Source organism: Podarcis erhardii (assembly GCF_964252035.2).
Source record: "Podarcis erhardii genome assembly, chromosome: 15".
NCBI classification, from domain to species: Eukaryota; Metazoa; Chordata; class Lepidosauria; order Squamata; family Lacertidae; genus Podarcis; species Podarcis erhardii.
Window position 1 is genome coordinate 16,506,828 of NC_138505.1, and position 27,172 is coordinate 16,533,999.

At 47.2% G+C, this 27,172-nt stretch overlaps 3 protein-coding genes across 15 annotated transcripts in view; 1 reads left to right on the forward strand and 2 right to left on the reverse strand.

The window, feature by feature from the left end:
- Positions 1-11,825, reverse strand: part of ANKRD35 (ankyrin repeat domain 35) — a 28,828-nt gene extending 17,003 nt beyond the window's left edge. The window contains exons 1-4 of one of the 2 annotated variants that reach the window (XM_081842427.1): positions 10,834-11,825; positions 3,938-4,072; positions 2,647-2,735; positions 1,925-1,989 (exon numbers count right to left, since the gene is read on the reverse strand). In XM_081842427.1, the coding sequence (XP_081698553.1) occupies positions 1,925-1,989; positions 2,647-2,735; positions 3,938-3,960 (177 nt within the window). In that variant the 5' untranslated portion in view covers positions 3,961-4,072; positions 10,834-11,825. The remainder of the gene's footprint in view (positions 1-1,924; positions 1,990-2,646; positions 2,736-3,937; positions 4,073-10,833) is intronic. The other variant, XM_081842426.1, reaches the window with a different exon arrangement.
- Positions 11,826-14,611: 2,786 nt separating this feature from the next.
- Positions 14,612-17,923, forward strand: LOC309329794 (relaxin-3 receptor 2-like). Its single transcript, XM_081840804.1, has one exon. It carries the CDS (start codon positions 15,742-15,744, stop codon positions 17,080-17,082), a length of 1,341 nt encoding a protein of 446 aa, XP_081696930.1. The 5' UTR covers positions 14,612-15,741; the 3' UTR covers positions 17,083-17,923.
- A 6,180-nt stretch (positions 17,924-24,103) lies between these two features.
- The window catches only part of ARHGEF2 (Rho/Rac guanine nucleotide exchange factor 2), a 112,311-nt gene continuing 109,242 nt past the window's right edge, over positions 24,104-27,172 (reverse strand). For all 12 annotated transcript variants that reach the window (XM_081842423.1, XM_081842421.1, XM_081842422.1 and 9 more), the window contains one exon: positions 24,104-26,709. In XM_081842423.1, the coding sequence (XP_081698549.1) occupies positions 26,624-26,709 (86 nt within the window). In that variant the 3' untranslated portion in view covers positions 24,104-26,623. The remainder of the gene's footprint in view (positions 26,710-27,172) is intronic.

Sequence of the window (27,172 nt, forward strand, 5' to 3'; positions counted from 1 at the left end):
CGGTGACAGCTTGGGGCACACAGACAGATGACAATCAGGGGACAGAGACCACAATTCCTCAGTGGCGGATATAAAAAGTTTGCCTCTTCCTTCCATCTATTTTCCTTCCCTTTACTGCAAGGCTTGTTTGATTACAGGCCTTTTTAGGCTCAGGGATTTAATAATTAATATCAAATAAAAACAAACAAATTTATTTATCCACCCCCCTCAGAAGTTTGAGGCTATGGGGTGTTGGCCCAGGAGGGGCCTTCTCTGTGGTGACCCCTCAGTTGTGGAATTTTTATCGCATGGCACCTTCACGGTACAGCTTTTGGCAAATGCTGAAAACCTGGTTTTGGGCACTTGAGATGCATATTTTCAGGACCCACCCACCCAGATTGTAGTCTGTTTTAACTGTTTCTAATTCTGAATTTTAAATTGTTGAAACCAGCCCTGGGACCTGCTAAAATGTATCATTATTTTTTCAGAAAATGCAATGAGCGCCTTCTGGCTTCCCATCAGCAGGGCCTGTTTTGCTGTTTTTAATAAATCATACACCTCTTAGAGAATTTTAGGTTTTATTATTAAGGGCAGACATGGACCTGGTTTGTGCATTTGCACAGTGCAAATGTGTGAATGTCCCAGAGAAGAAACTGTGGCTCCATTACTTCTCTGGTCTTCCTGACGTCACCCTGCTGGGAGCCAGGTTTTCTGGGGCCTTATGGTTTGTCTCATAACCAAACCACAGGCCCAGGTTTGGACGACATGCTCAGCCAAACCATGTCTTAAGCTCACAGGAGCAGGACTGAAGGTGGGATAATGCAGCTGCGGCCTCCTCTCTAAGGACCCTCACACTTGTGCTTTCACACTTAACCTTGTATAGACTGAGCCACTGAAAATGAAAACAAACAAAAAAATACTGGTCTGCTCTTGATCATTTACAGCAGTGGTTCCCCAAAGTGGGTGGTAGCGCCCCCTGGGCCCCATGGGGTTACCTGCGAGGGGGAGGCAAGGAAGTGGGGCAAGGAAGTGGAGTGGCTTCTGGAGGTGCAAATGACTCCCAGACTTTGAGAAGCAGTGTCACTGGATCAAGTTGAATCTATTTTGTTGAACTAATTAAACTAAATAGTTTTAACTGGATTTTGAATCAACGTGCAATTAGTTGCTACCGTTTTGCATTTCATTCTGTTATTATCTTCCTTGGTGGGTTGTAGGAACTGCTATTCTGAATACTGTAATGCTTTTTATATATGCCCGCTTACCTGGGAGTAAGTCCTGCTGGATTCATTGGGGCTTACTTCAAAGTATACCTGCACAAGGTTACACTGTTCTTCATGTGCTCTTTTTATATGGTTCAGCACAAGGTAACACATGGGGTTGCAGGGTGGGCAAAAATCTCAGGCAGCAAAAAAATCCTCAGCCCAGCCCCTTAGGCCTGCACAGCCTGTCACCCCCACCAAGCTGAAAGCTCCCTCTGCACACCCCCAGGCAGACTCTCTTCTTTGCACCTCCCACGTTTCAAGGCTGAACCACTGGCACAAAAACCACATTCAAGATTAAAGCCTGCCTCAACATTAAATCCTTGTTACCCCTCATAGAAAGGAACATAGGACCATAAGAAGAGCTTGCTGAATCAGGCCAGTGGCTCATCTAGTCCAGCATTTTGTTCTCACAGTGGCCAACCAGATGTCTGTGGGAAGCTCGCAAGCAGGATTCAAACACAAGAGCCCTCTCCCCTCCAGAAACTGCCATTCAGAAGCATTTATGCCCTAGAACATGGAGGCAGACCACATCCATCCTGGCTAGTAACCACCCATAGACTTGAATTTGTCCAATCCTCTCTTAAAACCACCCAAGTTGGTGGCTACTGCTGCTTCCTGTGGGAGGGAGTTCCACAGTTTATCTACGTGCTGCACGAAGATGTAAACGTGGGTGTCCTATTTACCTGCAGAAGGACCTTCACGCACTGAGGCTGGCAAGCGATGGTGGATAAATGCAGGGCAGTGCTACCTAGAAAGACAGAAGGAAGGAGAAGTCAAAATATGACAAACGGTGGCGGAAAGGGAAGAGCCAGGCCTTTTCTTCCAGGGGAGGCTGGGTGTGCCGTTGTTGAGACTCTGCTGGAGCAGATTCAGAAACAAAGTGGTATCTCTGCCCTTGATGCTTCAAAAGCACTTGGCGCTTACTTGTGGATTGAATCAAAGGGAGCAAAGGAGGGTGCTTGGCAACAGCCACTCTCCACTTTGCTGGGCACTTGCAGACCCACCAAGCCAAGCCAAACTCCCCTTCCCTGGCTGAGAGGCTGGACAGACAGTCTGTTTTTAAGGCCAGTGACCCATCTAGTCCAGGATCCTGTCTCACAGTGGCCAACCACCCTCTCCAGAGTGCACAAGAACCCTCTCCCTTCCTTGTTCCCTGCAACTAGAGTTCAGAAGCTTTGCTGCCTCCAACTGCATTCCCATTGTGGCTGGTAGCCGTTGAGAGCCCTGTAAAGAAACATCAAAACTGATTGAAAAGCAACATCGTTTTGGAACAACTATACTGTATCCCACTTCTTATCCAATGACCTTCTCAAGAATATGAGATTGCGTGAGTTTTTAATCTTGTGGGAGGGCGGTAAGCACACTCGCTCCCCTGTTACAGAATCGCTCCCCCTATGACACGTACCATCGTCATTCTTATCATTAACATCAGCCCCATGAGAGAGCAGGATGGTGAGGCATTCCGTGAGCCCCTTGGAAGCCGCCAGGTGGAATCTGCAAGGAAGAGGAAAAAGCGGGATCTTGACAAGCAATACTTTCCGGATGTCTTGTAAACTAAAAGTACCCCAGTGTGTAGCTCAGCCGGAAGAGCATAAGACTCTTGATTTTAGGGTTGTGGGTTCGAGCCCCACTCTGGGCAAAAGATTCCTATATTGCAGGGGGTTGGACAAGATCATCCTCATGGTCCCTTCCAACTCTACAATTCTATGATCTAAAGGGCAGAGCTCAAATGACCATTTTTCGATATATGGGGTGGTTTTGTTTTTTCATGCAATCAGATCGCCGTTCATTGCCATCGGCATATGAAAATGTCTGGCTCATTTAAGGCTATGTAAAACATTTATTCTCAATAAGTGAAAAACTCACAGGTGGAGAATACTTTTATTTTGTATGGATCTTTATTATTTGTAAAGGGAATCTTTGTATGAGTTAATACTTTATTATCCCTTTGGAGCCGCGCTAGATCTTTGGTACTTTTGCCCTTCTTAGGCTGTGACGTGTTATGGTTTAAACCTTTGGTTCTTTTTCTTGTTGTATTTTTGTTACGTTTGAGCTTTTGTTCGTTAATAAATCAATAAAAAAGAAAAAGCAGGATCCTGAATCAGGCAGAGCCATTCTTGGTTCCCCTCTCATCCCCCCCACCCCCAATCCATCATCAGTTTTAGACAGTGAAATAAATCATCACCAGCAATGCAATCTGCTAAAACTTCCCCACCTCAGGCTCTTAATCACTTCAGTTTTCACCAACCATCAATTTAGTCTGGCTAATCATACTATGATCAGGTGTCAACACTGAAAGCAGCTGTTTCCTTGGATCCAGAGGGATGTGCTTATTAGCCCACAGAAACAAATTTGCATGTGCTAAATATATAAGTACAGTGCAAATTCAGGATGTAAATGTTGCAGAAGGCCAGCCACCTAATTTCCCCTCCAGGTCACCTCCTTCCACCCCTCCTTCCCCCTCCCCCCCAATTAACCTCCGTCTCCAGGGCTCAGTGGTAGGTGGGAGTGCAGGGGAAGAATCACCAGGGATGTATGCCCTGTGACATCACCAGGGGCTGCCCCTGGGTCTCAAAGTTTGAGCCCTGAAATCTCAGCATCTGGGATGCTCCTCACCCAGCAACCCTACCCAAGAGACCGCCTTGTCCTTTGCAGAGCCTGCGAACAAGAGGGATTATGGGGCAGGGAAAACTTACGTACGCAGATTGCCCCAGGGCATTCAGTTTGGTGGCTTTGGCTGTCTTCTTGGAAGCGAGGACGGATACGCGCCCCACGTCGCCTTTCTCAACAGCGTCAAAAAGCTTCTGGTCATGCTTGTTCCAGCTCTCTACCTGGTTGTCATGAGATAAGGAAAGCAGCCATTTAGTGTCAGAGGCTTACCATGGGGCTGTTCTGTGCCAGAAGAGAGACCTGCTCCCCTGAAATGAGCAAGGGTGAAAGTGAGCACGGATGTTGGCCATTCTGCAGGACTGGAATTGAATCATAGAACTGTAGGGACCCCAAGGATCATCTAGTCCAACCCATCGCGATGCAGGAACCACAGCTCATCAATTTATAACCCTTTACAAATGAAAAGCCATAGCACCACATTATTAAAATATAAATACAGTGGCACCTCGGGTTAAGAACTTAATTCGTTCCAGAGGTCCGTTCTTAACCTGAAACGGTTCTTAACCTGAGGTGTGCTCGACAACCAAGGTCCGACTGTATAAGCCAACATTAGTCATACTCAAGAGGAGACACATTAAAATCACTGTCGTCCTGATTTCATGCTCTAAGAATGATAGGGAATCTGACCTCTTAATCCTGACTACTGGTTGTATAACACCCTTCTCCCAAGAAATCCTTGAAACTGTTATTCAGTGGAGAGATAGGACCTGTGATTTCTCGACCATGTTCCCCTCTCAGCAGCATTACAATTCCCTGAAAATCGGGAATTATTCTTAACCCTGTTAAACTTGAAGAAAATGTCTTAATCAAAATGTTTCCTCTGATGACAACTTGCACTTTAAGTTAATGAATGTTATCTGGGGAAATACAAAAACACTGAGGAAGAATTTTCTGATGGCAAGAGCCCTTGGAAGTTGGTAGCTTCTCCTTCACTGGAGGTTTTTTCAAAGAGAGGTTTGGTGATTTGGGATCATAGCTGTGATTCCTGCATTGCAGGGATCTAGTCCAGTGACCTTTGGGGATCCCTTCCAACTCTACAATTCTGTGTTTAAGTAAAATGAATGGAAATGGCTACATTAAAGGCATAAGGTATACCATGCAGTGATAGATTATGATTATTACAGTGGTACCTCAAGTTATATACGCTTCAGGTTACAAACGCTTCAGGTTACAGACTTGGCTAACCCAGAAATAGTACCTCGGGTTAAGAACTTTGCTTCAGGATGAGAACAGAAATTGTGCAGTGGCGCAGCAGCAGCAGGAGGCTCCATTAACTAAAGTGGTGCTTCAGGTTAAGAACAGTTTCAGGTTAAGAACGGACCTCCGGAACAAATTAAGTACTTAACCCGAGGTACCACCGTATTATGATTGTCAGGAAGAATACCCTCCAAAAAATTCTAGTAATCAGGGAGGCGGGAGATCCCTTCTGATCTAGAGGAAGATCTAGGGAGAGCCATGGACTCCACGTTGCTTAGTAACCGCCATTCAAGCCAGTAATAAAAGAGGAAAGAGCCTCATAGCTGGAATGTGGAATGTGGAAAATGTTATTTTTATTTCATCGCCTGGCTCCATCCCACACAGGACAGGTGGCCGACGGCCATTCTCCTTTCTCCCATGACAGCCATTCTTTTTGCAACATCACACACTGCCTCCAAGCGGGTTGGCAAATTTCCCAGAAAATATATACTGTAGTTAATTGCCCTGGAATAAGTTGCCTTGGGAAAGCGTAGGTCTTAAAAAAGAAAGGTGGCATGAAGCTGTTCAGGAGGCAACAGGAATTCAGGCAGCAGTGCAAAGATAGCCTTTGTTGAGATGGATATAGAGATCTAGGCATTCACAGGCAGCTTCTAGCTCATTTCTTTCCAAGGAAAACAGGGCTCCAGTCTGGCAAAACTTAAAAGGGGTTCAATCACACACCCACACCCACCCACCCACCCACCCCTAAAGGTAGAATAGAGGGAGATTCAGGATACAGCCCCTTCACATACTGCCAAAAATAACTGAATTGCAAAGTTGGCAGGGACCCCCAAGGGCCATCTAGTCTAACCCCCTGCAACGCAGGAATTGCAGCTAAAGAATCCCGGACAGAATGCCTTTTAAAAACCTCCAATGAAGGAGAATCCACATATATAAAAGGCAAAGCTCTGCAGCTGCCCCGGCAGGAAGTCAAGCCAAAGAAAAAAAATTAAGGCTTTCTTTTGGGGTTGGAGGGTGTCGTGCTTTTGGTTAAAAGGTTCACTTGTCCCTTCAGTTTGGGGATTTTTATTTTAAGCAGATCTGTTTCAGCAGCTCCGTGAAGATGGGCAAAGAATGTGCTTGGAGACAATCCGGTTCTGAATGCCGTTGCTGACGGAGCAACACGCCCAGAGTTTGCGGAGGGCAACATTTCACAAGGGCCACACACCCCGCTGTTGCTTAAGTTCTAATTATGCTGGGAAAACACAGTCTTCCTACAAGATACAGCTGGGACCTTTCACTCTCAGTTCTCTCCATTCCCAGAAAGGCAAAAGGAAAGTCTGCTTTCGTTGGACAATTATGACTATTAATAGATTTGCTTTCTCTCTCTTTCTCTTTTTTTGTAAAGTTTTAATTTCATTTTATAACGAATATAAAGCAGGGAGAAGAGTTATAAGAACAGGTGAAAATTAAAAGAGGAAAAACAAAAGCACAAAACAGGCACCTAGAATGATGAATTAGAATGAATAAAATAGCAAAGTAAAGAATATCCAGGCTATCTGATTTTGATCAAGTCTACTTCCAGATTTGTCAGGCTTGTGTTGAGGGTTGCCTTGAAAATGCTGGCTCTGTTGCATATATAATTAAAGAATGCCAAATCATATAAAAAGTGCTTGAAGGGCTCTAGTGCTTGTAAAAAAAACAATCCTCAATTTCTAAGTCATTTTCTCCACTATAGCTCCTATGCATTTGCTTTCAGCCTGCCATTTCCTCCAGGGCAGTGGTGGCTAAACTCGGCCCTCCAGATGTTTTGGAACTACAATTCCCATCATCCTTGACCACTGGTTCTGTTAGCTAGGGATGATGGGAGTTGTAGTCCCAAAACATCTGGAGGGCCAAGTTTGGCCACCACTGCTCCAGGGGAATCAGGATAGCATGCAGAGCTCCCCCTGCTTTTGTCTTCACAACAACCCTGTGAAGCTGAGAGAAAGCAGCTAGCCCAAAGTCACCTAGTAAAGTTTTGTAGCTGAGTGGGAGTTTGAACCAAAGTCTCCCAGTACTCTAACCATTGCACCACAACTGCTCTTGGTAAGCTGTAAGGTGCCTGAGAACTTATCCCAGCTGTTTTGCAGCCCCATAGAAATACCCACCTGCTGAATTTTTGCCTGTAAACACAGCTGTTTAAAGTATGGGAGCCTTGCAAGAACAAAAAAATGCACTGGCGAGCATAAGGCAGATACAGAGAAAGGCTAGGGTGATGTACCGGTACCTTCTGGAGAAGAGAAGGTTTTAGACTGGTGCTGCTTGTCATTTCAGGCAGCTGTGGGGCAGACAGAGAATCTGAACTGGCTTAAATTCTGCCTTCTCCCCAGCTCTCTTTAAAAGCACAGGAGCCAGGTCCTCTTTCGAACCAGGCCACCGCTATTCAGGGTGAAATTATAAGATATTTTCCTCTAGAGAAATGTTAGCATGCACCGACATTTCATAACCGCTCTTCCAGTTCTTAAAAAAAATGCACAGCAGACATCGTAAATTCAATGAGCCATAAGCAGGAAATGCAGTTAGGGCAACCAAAGGATTCCTGAGCATGTGTAGAGTGCTCTCCGTTGTGACCAAAAAACACAAGCAGTTGGTGCCCATTTGGGATCCAGGATAAAGATGTTCTGAGAGAAGACTTGGTGGTCTTCTTGAACCCCTCAGTCTCTGCTGTCTAAGTCAATGGACAGGTCCCTTGGTTTCAATAATAAAATTTTGGTAAGATGTGCAGATGTCAAAAAGTGAAGGAATGTGCCTTCGCAGGGCTGATGATCACCCGATTTTATTTTGTCTCCCCATGCAAAGAACAAGATCAGCCCAGAGCGCTGACGTCAGAGCAGTAGATAAGCTGCCATGACCAGGCCTGTTTGTCAGGCCTCGAAGTCACTTTGCTCAGGGCCAATTTCATGCTAAACGCAAGTCGTCCCCAGGAGTGGATACACCCCAAAGGCAGGATGGAGCAAGACTGAGCAAAGCCTCATGTCAAGAAAGGAATTCATGCTGAGACTTCCAGTTGGTCATGCTTTGCTTTGAACTGAGTGTGTGTGTCAGCCTTCCCATCGTGGCCTCATCTGAGCTGGGACTTGTGATTGATTGATTGATTGATTGATTGCATTTATAAGCTACCTTTTCTCCCTCGAAGGAGCTCAAGGTGGCTTAGCTGGTTCTGCCCCTTCTCATTTATTCCCCACAACAACCCTGCGAGGTGGGTTAGGCTGAGAGAAAGTGTGACTGGCTCAAAGTCACCGAGCGAGCTCCATGGCCAAGTGAGGTTTTGAACCCTGGTCTCTCAGGTCCTAGTCTGACGCTCTAACCACAACACCACACTGGCACAAGGACTCAGATCAAGATCCTGTGGAATGAAGAACAGTGCCTCTGAACATGTGCAGAGTGCCTTTCATGCACCACCTATCTCCAGCCTGCTCCTAGGAATCTGGGAAAACGACTTGCCATCATATAACCCCAATGTTCTGCACAGACAAGAACAATGGTTTGCCCTGAAAGATACCTCAGGCCTCTGTGAAGTAAGGTTGCTAACTGACCAGGAAGAACTACAAAAGCAGGCATGCTTGCTCTTAAAGGCACAAGAGCAACTTAATCAGGATAAACCACCCAGTAAAGTTTTTTATTATTATTTGTCGCATGGAGACAGACACAATTACCTATTATTATAGTAATATCATCATCAGGCCAAGTGGCCCTATAAGGAACAGGAATTGATTAAAACGTTGGCAACCTGAATGGAGCCTCTTTTTAAATGAACAAGAAAAGTGTGACACTGTGCTTTATTGGAAACAGCCACCCACACGTTGCATGTTGTTATATTATTAAATGCATGGCCTGTTTATGCAGCCAGGAGTTATTGGCTCCACAAACCAGACGCCCCTGTCCTCTGCTGATATCCCTGGAAACAATAAAAGGAGACTGGCCAAGTAGTTTTTGAGAGAGGCTGCCACTGGTTTGTCCTGAAGGACACTGGTGCCTCAGCGGGAGAAACTTGTTTACAAACGCAACTCGTGTCTAGAGCTGTCAGGTAAGGAGCATCCTAGACCCTGAATTGCAGGGCCCAGCCCAGCTCTTTTCCTCCCTCCGCACTTCCATCACTGAGCCTTGGAGATGGAGGTTAATTGGGAGAGGGGAGCCGAGGACAGCAGACCCTCCCAGAATGTCTCTGCTACAATTGGCAGCCGGGTCCTGCCAGGCTGAATCTTGCATGCGGCCTGCACAATCCCAGGCTCAGACAGACCTGCACCTTGATCCTTTCTCTTCCCATCTCTGCATGATTCTGTCATTATTCTAGACTTGGAAACAGGGTAGAGGCTGGTGGCTTACCCAATCTGGACCTTCTAGATCAAACCTTTTGGGGGGGGCAGGGGTGCCCCTTTGTTCCATAAACTCATATCCAACACCTACCACCCTACCCTATCAAAAACATTATTTGCATGACCAACTAAGGAAGATAGTAACACAATAAAATTCAAAATTTAAAATTTAAAAGCTGTGCTTTTACTCAAAACCCAATTCAAACTATTGAGTTTAATTAAGTCTGTCAATTAACCCCACAGTCTCCCACTGGTTTATCCAAAGGTTTGCATTGTCCTCACTCACCAATCGGCAAACGCTGCCCCACAGAAACTAGCCTCTGGGTTGGCGAAACTTACAGCTGCCCCACAGAAACTAGCCTCTGGGTTGGCGAAACCTATGCCCCTGCTGCAAAAAGAGGTCAAGAGAAGCTGCCATTTGGCATAACATTCAAATGGGTTGATTTGTATGCATAGCGATGCAGATATAGATAATGACTATATAAATATAAATACAGAGATAATTAAAAGAAATGCAATACAGTGGTACCTCAGGTTAAGTACTTAATTCGTTCCGGAGCTCTGTTCTTAACCTGAAACACTGCTTTAGCTAATGGGGGCCTTCTGCTGCTGCCGGGCTGCCAGAGCATGATTTCTGTTCTCATCCTGAAGCAAAGTTCTTAACCTGAAGCACTATTTCTGGGTTAGCAGAGTCTGTAACCTGAAGCGTATGTAACCTGAAGCGTATGTAACCCGAGGTACCACTGTACTTCTCCCCATAGTACCAGTGTGGTGTAGTGGATAGAGTGTGGGAGACCAGGGTTCAAATTCCTATTTGGCCATGAAGCTCACTGGGTGACCTTGGGCCAGTCACACACTCTCGGCCTAACCGACCTCACAGGGTTGTTGTGAGGATTACATGGGGAGGAAAAGAACTATGTACACCATCTTGAACTCCTTGAAGGAGAGATGGGTTATAAATGCAATAATAAGTAAACAGTGGGAAAGGCTGCACTCAGTGATCTGTATGCTTGCCTACTCAGGCTGCTGTTCTCCAGGTGCTGCTAACAAGCACAACTACCTACTCTTTTTTTCTAAGGTTCTTCAAGCCAGACTTGGCCTGGACAGACCTTCAAATGGAGGATTCATTGAAATGGAGGGCAAGTTGGACACATGGCCATTTTCCTTACAGCGTCCAGGGAGCGTTTGCAAGCAAAGCTGAACCACATGTGCATGCTGGGTGGGTGATTGTTCTATGATAGTCTCAAACGCAACGCACTCTGCCCATGCTCAGGAGTACTCTTTGTTTTGCTCCCTGCCTATTCCACACAAACTTTTATTTCCAAAATGAGAGCCACTTGCAAGCGATCGGAAACGGAGATTAATAATGAGCAGTGCTTGGAACTCACCGCCACTTGATTGCTGGAACAGGAGAACATCTTCTTCATGGCTGCTGCAGCAGCTGCTCCTGCTTTCTGCCGTCTCCAAACACGAGTGAGATGAACCACATTCAAACCATCTCCGAGAAGAGGCCCGTGGTCAGGAGGAGAGGGGTCCGTCTGCTCAGCCCAGGCGCCCGGCCTGGATGAGAGAAGGAGGAACCAGCAGAGACATCCATGGAGCTGGAGCCCCAGAGAAGCTCCTGGCTGGCTGCTGGAGCCCAAAGAGGTGTCTGGCGGCGTCCAGGGAGCGTTTGCAAGCAAAGCCCTGTCGGCCCGCAGGCCTCACCGCATTAAACCTTGGTGCCCACCCCCAGCACACCTGTTTCACAGTCCCAGGTCTGAACTTGCCTGAGAGAGAGAGACGCTCTTTGCTAATCTCGCTTGTCTCCTGACTTTAAAAGGACGGAGGTTCCCGCCCCGCCCTCTCCCTCGAAATGATGGGCGATTTTTTTCTTCTTCTCACGTTCCGTCACCAAAGAGGCAAAAGCCGGAGCCCTTCAATGATGGCTTGTTTACCTGTGAGCAACTTGCAAATGACAGAAGCCACCCTTTCTCCAAGGAGCTCAGCTGCGTCAATGAGTTCCCCACTCAGCTCCGCTTCCGTCCGCACAACAACCCTGCAAGGGAGCCTAAAAGAACAGTGCGTGGCCTAAGGCCGCCTAGCGAGCCTTGCAGCTAAGCTGAAGGGTTTGAATTTGGGCCTTCTCCACCCTCGTCCAAAATCCTGCTCAGTTTCACTGTGTGTAGATGTTCTCTACCTGTATTTACAGACCTATTTCCCCACTTCCCCACTTCCGATCACTGTCTCAATTTTTCACTCGGTTTCTTAAAAGACAGGTGCCAGGCCTGTCAGGGAACCAGGCCTTTAGATGAAAACTCAGCCTGCTAATCCCAAACATGTTCCATCTGCCCATGATCAGAGACACTATTTCCTTTGACTGGTACGATTCCTTCACATTATTATTATTATTATTATTATTATTATTTAATTAAATGTGTACACCAGTGTTCATCCGTAGATCTCAGGGCAGTTCACAGCGTAAAAATACATACATAATAAAACAAGAACAAAGCAAACCAATAACGTCCCCTCCCACAGAGACAAATCCTAGCAGGAATAACAATTTCTGAAGTCAAATCCTGGAAAGTAGAATCTCCAAGTTTCTTTTCCTGAGCTGAGCACCTGAATGGCCAAACCTGTTGGATTTCTGCCTGCTATATTTCTATTACTGTACAGGATAGCTTCCTATAATAGAAATATAGCAGGCAGAAATCCAACATGTCTGGCCACTGATTTCTGTGTTTGTTACATTAGTTACTGGCTTCTCTCTCAGAGTGACCCAAAATGACTTACAGCAAAACCAATTAAGAACATCCAATAAAAATATAAAAGCACAGCTAAGTAGATAAATGGATCAGGACTTCCTGATCCCACCCTACTAAAAGAGGCCGTGGAATTAAGGGCCCAAAATCTGCTTGAATATAAAAGTCTCTGCCTGGTTCCTAAAAACAGATAAAGGCAATGCCAAGTGTGCCTTCCAGGAGAGAGTATTCCACAAGTTGGGGGGAGGTCACCACTGATAAGACCCTGTCCTCGTGTTGCCACCCTATGGCTCTCTCAAGGAGCGGGCACATGGAGATGATGGTCATAGGATCCAGGTTGGTTTGCATGTGGAGAGGTGGTCCTTGAGATCTTGAGCCACATAAGGCTTTATAGGTCAAAACCAGTACTTCAAACTGAGCCCAGAAACAAATTATTAGCCCGTGCAGTTGTTCCGGGGCTGATGTTATATGTTCAGACTGCCCTGCTCCAGTCAACAATCTGGCAACCGAACGCTGCAGCAGCTGGATTTTCTGAACCGCCTTCAAAGGCAGCCACATATACAAAGCATCACAGTAGTCCAACTTAAGGGTTGTCACCCCCAAGCTATATGCCTGCTCCTCAGAGAGAGTGCAACACCCACCAAGAGCAGGACATACCCTATTTGTCTGGTCTAGGGAACGACCCACTAAAAGTGCCTCTGTCTTCGCTGAATGGTCTGGGCATAGCAATCCAAAACATCTGGCGGACACCAAACTGGCTAGCCTTGGAATAGCCAATAAGCATAAGGGGGACCAATGATGACTGACACACACACACACACACACACACACACACACACACACCCATTGGACAAACCAGTAAATAATGGGGTAAGTCTTCAGGCCCATTGCCTCCATGAGGGCCTGGGGGAACCCTGAAGTTTCCAGAAGTTTTTAACACAACACTAAGGGGACAACAACAACTCCTTACCCCAGAACCATCCAATGAGGACGGAGCACACTCAGTAGCCACAGACAGGGGGAATGCAAGGGAGAGGGAATAGTGGAGTCCTCTGATTGGCTGGCTGAGACCTAGCACTCTGGCTAGGAGGAGGATATACTGCAACATTCTGTTGCAGATTGTAATTGTCTAAAGCAGAGGTTGTCAGCCTGGTCCCTACTGCCCACTAGTGGGTGTTTCAGGATTCTAGGTGGGCGGCAGGGGGTTCTACAGCAGAAGCTGACTCCTCCTTCCATCGAGCACTGGTGGGCGGTAAGGAAATTTTACCATCAAGAAAGATGCATTAGTGGGCGGTAGGTATAAAAAGGTTGATTGCCCCTGGTCTAAAGCTCTGGCAAATTCTGTGCTGAGATCTCAAAAGCCAGCCAGTATGCATCTAAATATATGTGTTAATTTTGCCTTGTGGGGTGAGGCAATGAGCAATGCAGGCAGGGCCGTCTTTACCCGGGGGTGCAAGGGGTCCGGGGCACCCAGGTGCCGAATTCTGGGGGATGCCAGGCGCCCGCAGCTGAAGCCGCCTAAGCTCTTAACTATCTACCTGTTATGAAATAATAAATAATTTTGATCAAGCTAGAAAAACAAAATACATATATACATAGGTATTACCGAAATGTATACCTACTGTTTTCCTAAAGGGCTTTTGACTTTGTGCACTCATTTACTAAAGAAGCGCCACACCGCGCCAGCGGTGGCGCTTGTCATTCATAAAAGCGGTGCTAAATGAACAAATATAAAAGTTTGGTACTTTTCCCTCCCTTCTTTTGTAAACAAGAGATAAGGCATAAGCGTGGTGTCTGACACAAGCATAATAAAAATTAATTTGGCGGCTAAACTAAATTTGGGGGCGCGGGGCGGATCTTTGCACCCCGGCGGCGCATATGCTAAAGACTCCCCTGAATGCAGGGCACTCTTTCTCCTCACTTAATGACTACTTCATTCAGGCACCCCTTGGAGGCTTGAATGTTATGAAAACGCTTCTCCAATGCATTTTTCAAGCATGCCTTGCTCGTCACCATAGGGACCAGGAACTTGGTTTTCTTTACTTCTTTTTTTTTAAGCTATTGGGGCTTCTCTGGAAGTCTAACCACATGCTGCAGTTTCAGTTGTGGCATATGCACAGCCCGCCCTCCGAAACAAGCACAAAAGCCATCCAACCATCTCCTCCTGGCTGGAATGCACTGGAGGCGTCTGTGGCAGATTATCTGTCTGGAGCATCACAGCCAGAGGCAATTCTTTCAGCAGAGCTAAATGTCGCAAAGAAAATGGTGAATCAGTTCGCTGCTAACACACAACTTGGGTGGCTGGAGGAAGCGTTTGTAGGTTCCAAGATGGTGTACATTATTCTCCCCCTCCTCATTTAATCCCCACAACAACCCTGTGAGGTAGGTTAGGCTGAGAGGCAGTGACTGAGCTCAAAGCTTCGTGTTGGCCGAGTGAGGATTTGAACCCTGGTCTTTCCTAGGTCCTAGTCCAATGCTTTAACCGCTACACCACATTTGACGGTGTCTTCAGCGCAGTTCTCATCTTTTCCCTGTATGAGAGGCAATGAAAGCTTCGCCTGACAAAATTCCTCCTACTCACAGCTACACAAAAGCCTTGGTAGGCTGACCCAATGACAAGTCTCCTCGTTCCATTAGAATATGCTCTTAACCACCAGAAACAACACTGGGCTTAAATTTTGATTAACGCCCACCCCCAGAAGTGGCGAATCTAAGTCAGCTTCTGAATATCTCACATATGTGAGGGAAACTGAGTCAACTGGCTACTCAGTGGTAGCCCAGAGGTACTCTGCAGAGACTCAGCTAGGCCCATTCTTCTCTCAGGCGATTTTGTTGCAAGCCCCCCCCCCCCAGCACCCAAGCAGGGCCGAGGAATAATGCGCCTTTCTCCTTGGGAAGCGGTCTCTCTGCAAAGCCCCTTCGATAAGAGCAGCAGAGGTTTCCCAGAATGCCTTGCTTCTTGTCCAGGGTCCTGCCAGCCATGTCAGGCCTGACTCAAAGTTCCCTCTGCACCTGCTGCTGGTTTGCATCACAAAGAAAGCTTGGTGTGCCAGAGAAGATAAATAACCGAGCAAAGAGTTCAAACAACCCCACGTGAAGAGAGGCCAGGACTTTCTACTCCCCGCCCTCCTCCTCCTCCAAGAGAAACCCTGCCCCACCCCATCTAAATGAGGGGCTGTCCACCATCACACAAGGCGTGGTTAGAACATTCTCAGCTCTGCCAATTAATCCTTTTTTCTCATTTCCCCAAGGAAGGAAGGGACAGACACCAGCCTGGATTCGGGAGAGATAGGCATCGATACCAATGAAGTCCCCTGTTTCTCAAAGGGGAAGACTGAAGGACCCGGGACCTCAACCACTTGCTCTCTTCATCTGCTGTGTCCGGAAGGTTCTGGAAGAATGGACTTTGGGTTCTTCAAGGCTACTTTTCAAGCTTCCCCGCTGTGCAAACCAACCTTCGCAGCCTAGGAGGATTCGACGGCCGGCTCTTTTCTGCTCTGGCTATGCAAACAAGCCATGGCAATCAGTCAGAGTTTCGGCAGGTTTTGACGGATGACGTTTTCTCCAGCCGTGAGAGAAGCAGCATGTGCCACGCCTGACCGGCGCAAGGGTCCCAGCCACGGCGGCAACGCAGGATTTCAGCCAGTCTCAAAGATGCAGGCAAGCGGACTCTGGGAGCCTGAGCGGAACAGCAGCCTCGCGGATCCCAGAATTGGGAACTGGTCGTTGATGGGAGGTTTCGACCTTGTGGGGGATGGCAGTGCCTTGACCTCATCGCCAGACATCTCGTTTGGCCTGCAAATGTTCATCGCTTTCATCTATTCGGTGGTCTGCTCAGTAGGACTCCTGGGGAATGGGCTCGTGATGTACTTGATCTGGACTCACAAGGGCAGGCCCACCCCGGTCATCAACATTTTCGTCTTTGGCTTAGCAGTGGCTGACTTCCAGCTCTCTCTGACACTTCCCTTCTGGGCCACGGAGATCGCCTTGGACTACAAGTGGCCCTTTGGGCAGGCCATGTGCAAGGCTGTCCCCTCCCTCACCACCCTCAGCGTCCACGCCAACGTGTTCTTGCTGACCGCCATGAGTGTCACGCGCTACTGGTCCGTGGCTTCGGCCCTCAAGGACGGGTCGAGGATGACCCCTCGCGTGGCTCAATGCATCACTGTGGCTCTCTGGGCCTTGGCTCTGGTGGCCACCGTGCCCGTACCAATCTACACGAAAGTGGTGGAATACGGCGGCATGAAACTGTGCTTCTACAAGTTCCCCACCACTCGTCTCTTGGGCGTCTACCACCTCCAGAAGGTAGTGTTCACCTTCGTGGTCCCACTGGTGGTCATCTTGACCTCTTACCTCCTTCTCCTGAAGCTCCTGAAGGCCCACCAAGTCCAAGGCAGCAATCTGAACCGGCAGAACCAGGTTGCCACCACCGTCCAGTTGGTGGTCGGATGTTTCTTTGTCTGCTGGCTCCCCAAACAGGCGATCACTCTTTGGGGGGCTCTGGTCCAATTCGAAGTGGTGTCCAGGGGCGATGCCTTTTACTTCCTCCACAATTACATCTTCCCCCTGGCTACCTGCTTGGCTCACAGCAGCAGTTGTCTGAATCCTGTCCTTTACTGCTTGATGCGACAGGAGTTCCGGGAAGCCACAAAGGAGATCTTCCAGAGGCTCTCTTCTGCGGCTTCTTCCTACCAGTACTTTTCCTCCCGCAAGACTTGGGAGGACGGCGTGTTGGTGGCTCTGCCCCATAGCCCGTCTCGGAACCCCAGCAAGATCTCTCACAGTGAAGAGAAGGAAGACTCTACCCTCTCCACCATCTTGGAGCCGAGAGCCAAGGAGCCAAACGCAGTCACTGAAATGGAGTTGATCCCCGGAGTAGAAATGCTCATGTAACCCTCTGCAAGTTGGAGGAAACACGTGAATTACTGAAGGACCCCAGGGCAAAGATTCCTGGATGCCGAGGAAAACCGGTTCGTGATCACTTTCTGACCTGACAGAAAAGTTTTGTTATCATAGAACTAGAGGGGACTTCTTTGAGCTGAGGGTCTCCAGAACTGACCCCCCCCATCTGTGACCGATGCTCAGCCTTGGCACCTGTGAGGCCATAACAGAGCTCCCTTGACCATATGCAGAGGGCGTTTCTTGCTACTATGCATCTGTGGTTAAAAGAAAGGACTTCTATGATGGTTAGGCAGGGTTGAGCCCCCCTGCACCTGCCTGCTTAGAACTAATCATTAGAAATGGAGGTCAGAAAGATACCTTGAAATCCCCCCCGGGGTCATCATCTGTGGCCAGATTAGTTTTGTCAAATTCCTCATTCTGTAGCATTTCATGTCAGAAATTGGCCAAAGAGATTGTTATGAGTTTGCGAGGGGAGGAAGTAAGATGAATGTAAGAGATCCTTCTAACTCCTGTTAAAATATAAGCCAGGGTAGTTTCTTGTGATGAGTTGATAGCCTGGGTGATGGGCCATTTAGAGAAACAAAGGGTGTCTGTGTGAGATAGCAGCTTGGAAATTGTTAGGCCAAAGCCTGAGTTTAGAGTTGAGTTGCAGTGATGTGACCTAAAAGGAAAGCAGCAAGATGGAGTCAAAGATGTTTGAGTGCAATGTTTGATTTCTGTATGAAGCCAAGGTTGCGGCCAGGGGAGAAACAAGACCCTTTTTGGGTCTTGTGATCCCCTCCATCTAGGCTCAGGCTGTATATGTGTAAATAAACCATATATTCTAAAGACACCACAGTCTCTTCTGTGCCTCATTTCCAAAGGAAACACAAAACCTGGAACCCCTGGAATCTCTCACTGCTCAGAAATTGGGGTGATGGGCAACAATATTATAATGCTTCCCACCATGGGCAGTAAAACTGGATGTGGGGAATCTGTGAACAGAGGTCCTGACTTTTAAAATTATTGTCATTTCAAGCCAGACGGGGCCTGAGGAGTGGCAGCCGGGAGGGGGCTGTTTAACCCTTTCCACTGCACCATTTCCCTGATCTAAATGGCACCTGACACTCCTGTGGAGCTGTGGAGAGAAAAACACAGGCCCAGTTGAGGTACCCAAACATTTCCCTGAATAGCAGCTGGGTCGGGGGGGGGTGTCATTGACACTGGGGAAACAGCCAGCTATAAAGTTCTCCCTCACAATGTATATTTCAATTCTTCAATTTTTTTAAAAAACCCATTTATTCCCTTTGTCACTGAGAGGGTTTTGTGGTGAACAGTTGACACACCCCTTCCAAGTGGGGGGGGGGACTTCTTTACTCCAGTGTAGGCCCATTGAATGCTGCTAAACTTGTCTGGAGTGAACCAATTATACTCAAATGGCATCCCTCCCCTCCCTCCTGACTCTTCAGTTATCTCCTGGAGGCAGATCCCAGGTAGATTTACCTGGAAACAAGCCCACAACAGAACTTACACCCAAGAAAGCAGGTTCAGAGCTTTAAGTGTTTCTTCCACATTCCCCTCAGTGGCTTTAATTTCCAAAGCAGCTTCTTCCTTTCTTTATCACCGTTAATCATTAATTTGGTCCCATGGAAAGAGCCCTGACTTCACCCTGGCCAAGGGCCACAGCTCAGCAGGAGAGCACCTGCTTTGCATGCAGAAGGTCCCAGGTTCAGTCCCTGCTGGCATTTCCAGATACGACTGGCAGAGATCCTGTCTGAAATTCCAGAAAGCTGCTGCCGGTCAGTGTAGACAATGCTAAGCTAGATGGACTGACTGGGTATAAGGCTGCTTCCCATGTTCACCTCTCACAACGACCCTGAAATTCCATTTGAAAGACAGCAGAGCTAAGGTCCTCAGTTGGGTATTTTCCAAGTCCTCTCTGCCAGTGAGTCCTGGGCAAGCTGTGGTGAGATTTAGAAACAAGGGGAAGGTTTAAGTTTAAAATACAAATATAAGTTTCTATCTTCTGCTGAGAGAGAGGCTACTGGTCCAGCTATGGGCATAGCCAGGCTTTATGTTGGGGGGGGGGTAGAACCGAGTTATCTGTGAGACAATTGTTCAGTTAGTTTTTTTATTTATTTACTTGATGGGGGGGCAGCTGTCCCCCCTGCCTACGCCCATGGGTCCAGCTAACCCCATATTGACTGCTGTAGCAAAAGCTCTCCAGACGTCTCAGTCTAGAGCAGGGGTCAGCAAACTTTTTCAACAGGGGACCGGTCCACTGTCCCTCAGACCTTGTGGGAGGCAGGACTATATTTTGAAGAAAAAAAAATGAATGAGTTCCTATGCCCCACAAATAATCCAGAGATGCATTTTAAATAAAAGCACACATTCTACTCATGTCAAAACACGCTGATTCCTGGACTGTCCATGGGCTGGATTGAGAAGGCGATTGGGTCGGATTCGGCCCCCAGGACTTAGTTTCCTGCCCATGGTCTAGAGGGTCTTTCTTAGCCCCTCCATGGACTTTTCCCAACCTGGAGCCCTTCAGGGGCTCATAGGAGCTGCATTCCCAAACAGCTGGAGGGCACCAGGTTGGCAAATGTCTACCCCACCATGCAAGAACAGCTGTGGGGTTCCTCTGCTTTTTAAAAAAAGAGTTTTCACTTGGTGGGGTATGAATTGAAGTGCTGCAGGAAATGCGCTTTAACGTTAAATATGATTTGGGGCAGAGTTGAGCAGGCACATTTATTGGCAGAATCCACACGCAGTCGTTGGCATCAAAAAATATCCTGCCTGTATCTCCATTCGGGGCCTGGCACAGGATTCAAGGAATGCTGGGAGGGTATAAGAATCTCCAACGGAGACGAAAACAGGTTTCTCTTCCCCTTGACCTCCAGAATATTCTCTTATTAATTACATATTAATAACGTATGAGCAAAGCAGGGTTAGCACCTTCAGCACCAAGAACAATTCAAAAGCCTGTATGTCGGGAACTTTCCACTTATTTATTCTAAGCAAGTGACTGAAATGAGATCTTAACATGTCAAGTTTTCATCACATTCCGTATTCAAGCTTGCATTTATTTCAACGAAGCCTTGCCATGAGAACTGATACTCATCCCACTGCTTCCAATGGGCTTCCAGTTAAGACCCCCACAGTTTTCAGTGGGCGTTCTTCTCCCTGTATCTGTGCGGTGGTGCTCAACACATTTTGGAAGAGGGGGCAGCGTTAAAAAAGGCACTTTTGGAGAGAGAAGGGGCAGGTGGTGAGGAGAGGAGCAAGGGGCCCCCAGAAGGAAGCCTTCCTATCCAGACAGTCTCACTGTCTTCAAGAGGCAGCATGACATAGTGGTTGGAGCATTGGGACTCCAACCTGGGAGAGACCAGGGTTCAAATCCCCCACTTGGCCATAAAGCTCACTGGGTGACCTTGAAGGCCAGTCACTGCTTTTTGGCCTAACCTACCTCACAGGGTTGTTGTGGGGGTTAAACGAGGAAGAGAGAGAGAATCACGCACACCTCCTTGAGCTCTTTGGAGAAAAAGGTGGGCTGGAAGCGCAATCAGTATATAAACATTTGTTTATGAACTGCAGCCAGGCAAAAGGGAAGATCCTGCCGCCCCACAGACATTTGCCTTGGATGATGGTAGACGTCAAAACCACGCCTGGCCTTCAGATTTATGGGCTGTTTTGAGTTCAAGATTTATTGGCCTGAAATGCTGTTATCAAAAGGTAAAGCGATCCCTGGGAATGGGCCAGAGACGTTCCCTGGAGGGGTGGGGAGCCATAACTTTTCCTTCCACCAACAAGAAGGGCTGCTCCCCACCGTCTCTGCTCTGCATGTGGAGCAGAAGCCTCAAAGCTCCAACGGGAGTCCATTACCTGCCCTGCCGTCCAGCCATGTCTGATGTGAATATGGAAGACCTGCATGGGGCCACCTTGAATTAACCCTGACTTCTCTCTTTTCCTCTCTCTGTCACCCACCCATTCACCCCAATGTAAATGCAAGTACTCTGCAACAAGAACCTTTGCAGTGTGATGTAGCGGTTAAAATGCTGGACTAGGACCTGGGAGACCAGGGTTCAAATCCACCACTCGGCCACAAAGCTCACTGGGTGACATCAAAGGCCAGTCACTGCCTCTTAGCCTAACCTACCTCACAGGGCTGTTGTTGCCCTGTTGTTGCCCCACAGGGCTGCCTTTCTCTTAGTGCAGGACCCAGGGTGACACATGTCATAAATTACAAGTGACACTAATAAAACATGCTGTGTGTGTGTGTGTGTGTGTGTGTGTGTGTTTTAAATAAATAACCCTGTTAAAACCGGCGCTGAATATCATTTAACACATAAAAACACAATGCAAGTGCTCTTTTTGGGCGGTTTTTGCGCCTTTTTCACAGTTTAAATCAGTTTAATTATTACCCAAAGTCTGTTCAACACTTCACCTCAGCAGAGGCTGAGCCAGGTTCAATTCCTTTATGTCAGAAAAGCTGACTGGGAGACCTTGGTCAGACTGCTGCCTCTTAGTCTAGCCTGCCTCACAGGGTTGCTGTGTTGACAATGTGGCGTTGGGACAATGTGGTGGCCCCACTCTCTCTTTGGGTAAAAAGTACAATCATGATCCATGTTGAGGTGAGATTTGAATCCAGAACCTCTGGGTTCATGCCTCATGTTCTTTGCAAGGCAGGCAGAGACTGGGCAGCGTTGAGTTGTGGTGGCGTAGACATGCTGCCTAAGGGGAGCTCAAGGAGAAAGGGAAACAGAAGCAGATCCCTCGAATAAGCGGCCCACAACCTGTGTTGTGCATGGAGCAGTCCAGAGAAGGTCGTGACAAAGATCCATCACAGGAGAGAAATCACGGTAATAAAGTTTGGAGCAAACACAATAAATGCAAATCCGGGCTTCCTGTTTAGAGAAATTAAATTACAGGAGTCAAAAGGCGGGGCAGCAGAGATTTCTTGAGAAAACACCAGCTGCACATTTTCCATTTCCACAGTCTGTGCTGTGTTTGTGCTCCGGGTGGAGTCAGCTCCTCATTTTTTTAAAAAACACATATTAGGCACAAGGAAAGTCCACCAGAGATCTCACTCTTCAGCTGCCTCAGAGACTAGGCTCCTGGGGTGAATATCCTGGTTGTGTCCCAGATTTTCTTTTCCCTTTGATTTTTAGGCGGGGCTTTTTCATTATTCCAAACTTGGGCCCCCTTTCCACTTTAGCTGTGGTTCCTGCATTACTGGGGGTTGGACTAGACCAGGGATGTCCAACCCCCAAGAGACTGATCTACTCATTGGATTGACAATGGCTGTTGAGCTTTTTTGGGGGGAGGAAGACCCAAAGTTCTTGAGCTTACTCTGGGGAGGCTTCAGCAAAGCGGTTGAGCTTTTTTTCTTTTTGTATTTCTTTTCTTTTGGTGGGATGATTTAAGAATCACGCAATCGACCAGGAATGCCCTGCGATCGACCGGTGGATCGCAATCGACTGGTTGGACATCCCTGGACTAGACCTTTGGGATCCCTTCCAACTCTACAATTCTATGATTCAATCTTCCCCAACCCAGAGTCAGAGACAGGTAGGCTGGAGATCAACTTTTATTATTATTATCAAAACTGTAGTACAACTGTATCAACCCAAAGGTAACCAGCCCTGACCCGATGAGGCAAATTGCTTCGCAACATCATGACCAAAAGCTGTTCCTCAAGATACAAATGGCCCAACTCCCAGCTTCCAACTAGCCTGGCCTAATTAGCTCCAAATTGCTACCAGCAATCAAGAGTAACTTGGTTATTCTAATTACCTGCCCGCTTCTTGCTTTCCTCCCTTACTTTTGTTTGATGTAGCATTTAATTTCCTCTTTCTCTCTGACAAACATGGAAAATGGTGCCCTTTATCTTTGCAATCTCCCGGGGACTGGTCTTCTATATTATCTCTCCGTTCTTCCCTTCTGTACAAACAAACACACCCCAACCCACCTCTTTCCAACTTCTGCTTATTTTTCTTCTTTAAAGCAACTGATTTAACAGGTTGATTCGAGATAGCAGGTTTGGGATGCAATGTACCTGCCTGCCACTTTGAACGGAGAGTTCAATTTTTTTGAATTCGCACTCACCACCATCCACATTCTTGGGCGACTAGTCAAATATTAAGGACTTGCTTTGTATGCAACAGGATTGGGCTTATTCAGGCAGGCCTTTGGGCCTCATAAGATTAATAGTTGCCGTCAGGCTAACATTTGCTCTACAATTTTACATATTTTAAGCCAGATTGAAGGCCAGGAACCTAGCCAACCTACAGAAATATAACCGTCAGGATCGACTTGGAGACTTTATCCCTGTCCAGGCATTCAGACTGCTTCTGCCTACCAGGTGCCCTCCAGATCTTTCAAACTACAGTTCCCATCGGCCCCAGCCTGTTGCAGCCCAAAATGGCTGTGCTGACAAGGACTGATGAGAACTATAGTCCAAAATATCTGCAGGGCACCAGGATGAAAGCAGAAACATTCCTAGCCTGAAACACCCGCAATCCCAAACCAAGGATCATTTTGAACCCTGCTCCCTCCGCTACGTACTGTTGAAAGCACTTTAGGGCTTGCTGTATCCACCTTGGCTGCAACCACGCCTTTGGCTGACTGGAAAGCCAATATAGCGCTTTATATATTGGGAGGGTGGAAGCAGACCTATGAAGGCAAGCTGCATCAGGGTCCCTTTCTGCAGGTACTTCCAGAAGGGTGTGGATCAGCACCTGGCACCTCCTGGTGGCTACTAGCCCAAGTGGCTCTGCTCTGTCTCCACAGTTAGAGGGAGTGATGCTTCTGAATCCCAGTTGCTGGAAAAGGCAGGTTTGCTCTTGTGCTCAGGTCCTGCTTGCTGGTTTCCCATTGGGACACCTGGTTGGCCACTGTGAGAACAGGATGTTGGACTAGACGGGCCATTGGACTCATCCAGCAGGGCTCTTCTTACATTCTTATGTCTTGGTCTTGGATGAAATTGCCATCTTTTCAACTTAATCCCTCCCCAGCCCCAAGCAAAGTCGACACATTCTTGGTTTTGACTTCTTTAATTAGCCTTTTTTTCCCCTCCTTTCGGTTTACAAGTTAAATCAACAGGAAACAATAAACCATTTTTTTTCTCGTCATATAATATATATATATATTTATAAAAATCAGTCTTGAGAATTAATTTAAAAACAAAAAGTCCTTTGTAGCGATCACTCCCTCTTCTTTAATGTTTTCTATTAAGAGGTGTTATTGGTCAGCACAGCAGGATTTAATTTTTTTAAATTACCTTTACAAAAACAACAACAACCCAATGTGTCTTTTTCTAAGATGTTTTGGAAAAATGGGAGTGGGGTGGGAGAGAACATCCATTGAGTTTTACTTCTAGAGATGGGGGAGGATGCATTTGCCATCAGAAACGCAGCATTTGAGGAGGGAGCAGCATTTTACTGTATCAAAACTTGTGTTATCTAAAATGGGGTTTCCACCCTGGATATGTACATACATACCTCTCCCTAAAATAGTTCAGGGATTTTGAGGTGTGCATGCAATTTTCTTTTTATAAGACGGGGAAGAAAAGGCAGCTCGTTCACAAACTCCGTAACCACTCCTTTCAAATCATATTCACCTTGGGCAGAAAAATTTCTGCTGTGTAATCTGCTCTAGGGCTAACTCTCCATGGGTCACCAAATTGGGTTGAAAACCCTGCTTGTTTCAGTGGAGTGTGTTATGGTGTAAAGTCTAGAGCTGTAGCCTAATCAAGCTAGCTCCAGGACTCCTTTAAAAACAAACAAACCCTGGATTAAATCTCCCCCCCATCCCGACAGATATCTTTAAAGAAAAATCCCTAGCTTTGGTACAGAAAGGAAGTCACTAGACTGAGTTAAAAATAAAATTTCCACTGCCCCTCCCCCAATATACAGCAGGGCCGTCTTCATTACCTGCAAACTATAGGTAACACCATAACTTGGCGAAAATTCTCCCTCCAATAACACGGCCAAGCCTGGTTGGGCAGCCAGGAGGAATCGTGTCTGCTTCCCAAATGTCCTCCTCATCATTTGAGTAGTTTTAGGGCAAAATTTAGAATCTGAGAGGCAGTCATTCCATTTACTGTCCTCTAGGAGGCAGTGTGTCAACATATTTTTACAAAGCAGCAGAGGCTCTGCTTGGAATGTTAAGGGCCGCAATATTGTAATGCAGAATTTGCGGGTACAATACCCTCTGGGTGTTTTGGGCTACAGTTCCCAGCCTGTGCACCACGGGGCTGATGGGAATTGTAGTCCAAAATATCTGGAGGGTATCAAGTTGTCAGATGTTTGCAATATCTCAGTCTCCTGCAAACTGCAATTGCATTAACCAGCCTTCCCAAGGCCTGTCTTGGAGCGATGAATTGTTGTGCTTTAGCAGCTTGAATCATTATAAAGATAAATCAGGGGCTTCTGGATGTATTCCCCAAAGGAAGTTCCCCTGTTTTAGCACTTGGGTCAACATTCTCTGGAACTGAAGGTCTTTGGCAGGGAGCAACCATTTACTACTGAAGCACTTTGTTTCCTGCCACAACTATGAACCCTGAAACTGTGTGTGTGTGTGTGGAACCTGCAACCAGTGTGTGTGCAACCGGTTTGCCAATTTCTAATGTAGAGTGTTCCTTTAAAGAGGCATTAGAAAGTTTGTTCTTTGTGCTGTGTGTCACAGGGAGAGAGGAATGCCTGTCTTGGTAGCAGATTTGTGTGTGAGAGAGACAGAGAGAGAATGGGAAGCGGGGAAGGGAGCAGTGTGTCTTATCCAGATAAATAGGGAATACTGGATTCAAAGTGTGTGTGACCGGGGGGGGGGGGGCGGGGAATCCCTGATGAGGGGTTAAATCCACAACTCCAAGGACACCAGGCACACAAACCTGGTGCTGGGACACATGCAGTGTAAGAATTCTGTGGACTCATATGGACTGTCTTGGGTTGACAGACCTTCCTCCTTCCCCTTCTCAAGATGCAGAGGTTGGCCAGGAAAGCAGAAAACACTACTTCTTGCCCTGTGCACAGAGACCCATGGAGAAGCAATAAAATAAAATAAAGAATAATTTAAAACTTATTCTTTGTAAGGAGAGGGGGGCAGGCTCCACCCATTCCCAAAATAAATAAAGTTCAACTAAACAGAGGTGGGGTGGGGTTCGGAATCAGCCACATCCCAGGTATTCATGGCACCCGAACTCTCCGGGTCATCCCCCGCCCTCCCCGCAATCTGAATTGAAGAAGACGCCCTGTGGGGCAATAAGAAGGTGGTCCTCCCCCTGCCCCATCGCCCATCAATGAGGAATGATCAAGGCCACAGATCAAGCGGCAGTCCCCATGGGGGGAGCTGTGACCCAGTTCCCGGTGCCTCCCCCCACTCTCAGGGTGTGGTTTCCCGCTACCCCCCCCTCTTACCCGCCCACAGCCCACTCCAAAGTTAGCTTGGCGTGGCCTTTCCAAGTCCCTGAAGTTCCAGGCATGGCTTTGATTGGAGGAAACCTGGAGTTTGGTTGGGGGCAGCGGTACCCCAACGTAACCCCACCCTGCCACACCATCTAGCTCTCTGAGGAGCCGCCGTCTCCGACATTCAGTTCCTGGGTGTTCTCGGCCTCCTCCGGGATGTCCTGCATCCTCTGGAAATCTGGAAACCAGGCAAAAAAGACCTTGTTATCTCAAAAGGCAGTGGTGGATAACGGCCGTTAATGAAGATCAAAAACAGGAAAGAAAAAGCAGATCGACTGTAGTATGCGGGTCTTTTCTACAGAGACAACTTGGCTCTTACACCTGGACGTTCGCATCAGATCTTTATCTGCGTGCAAATTTGGCCGAATGTTTAGAATCTGAATCTAGAACCTCAAAATGTAATATTCATACATGTCCAAACTCAATATTGCACAGTCTACATTTCTAGGGCCAAGAGCATTGATACCTTGAGAGGGAGGGGAAATCTCTCAGTTTGGTATCAGCTGCAAATCTGATGAGCATTCCTTCATCCATGTCATTTATAGAGATGTGGGACAACACCAGGTCCAAGACAGAACCTTGTATCTTAATTATTGTATTTTATTTGTTGCTCTGTGCAAGGCCACCCAAAGAACATATAC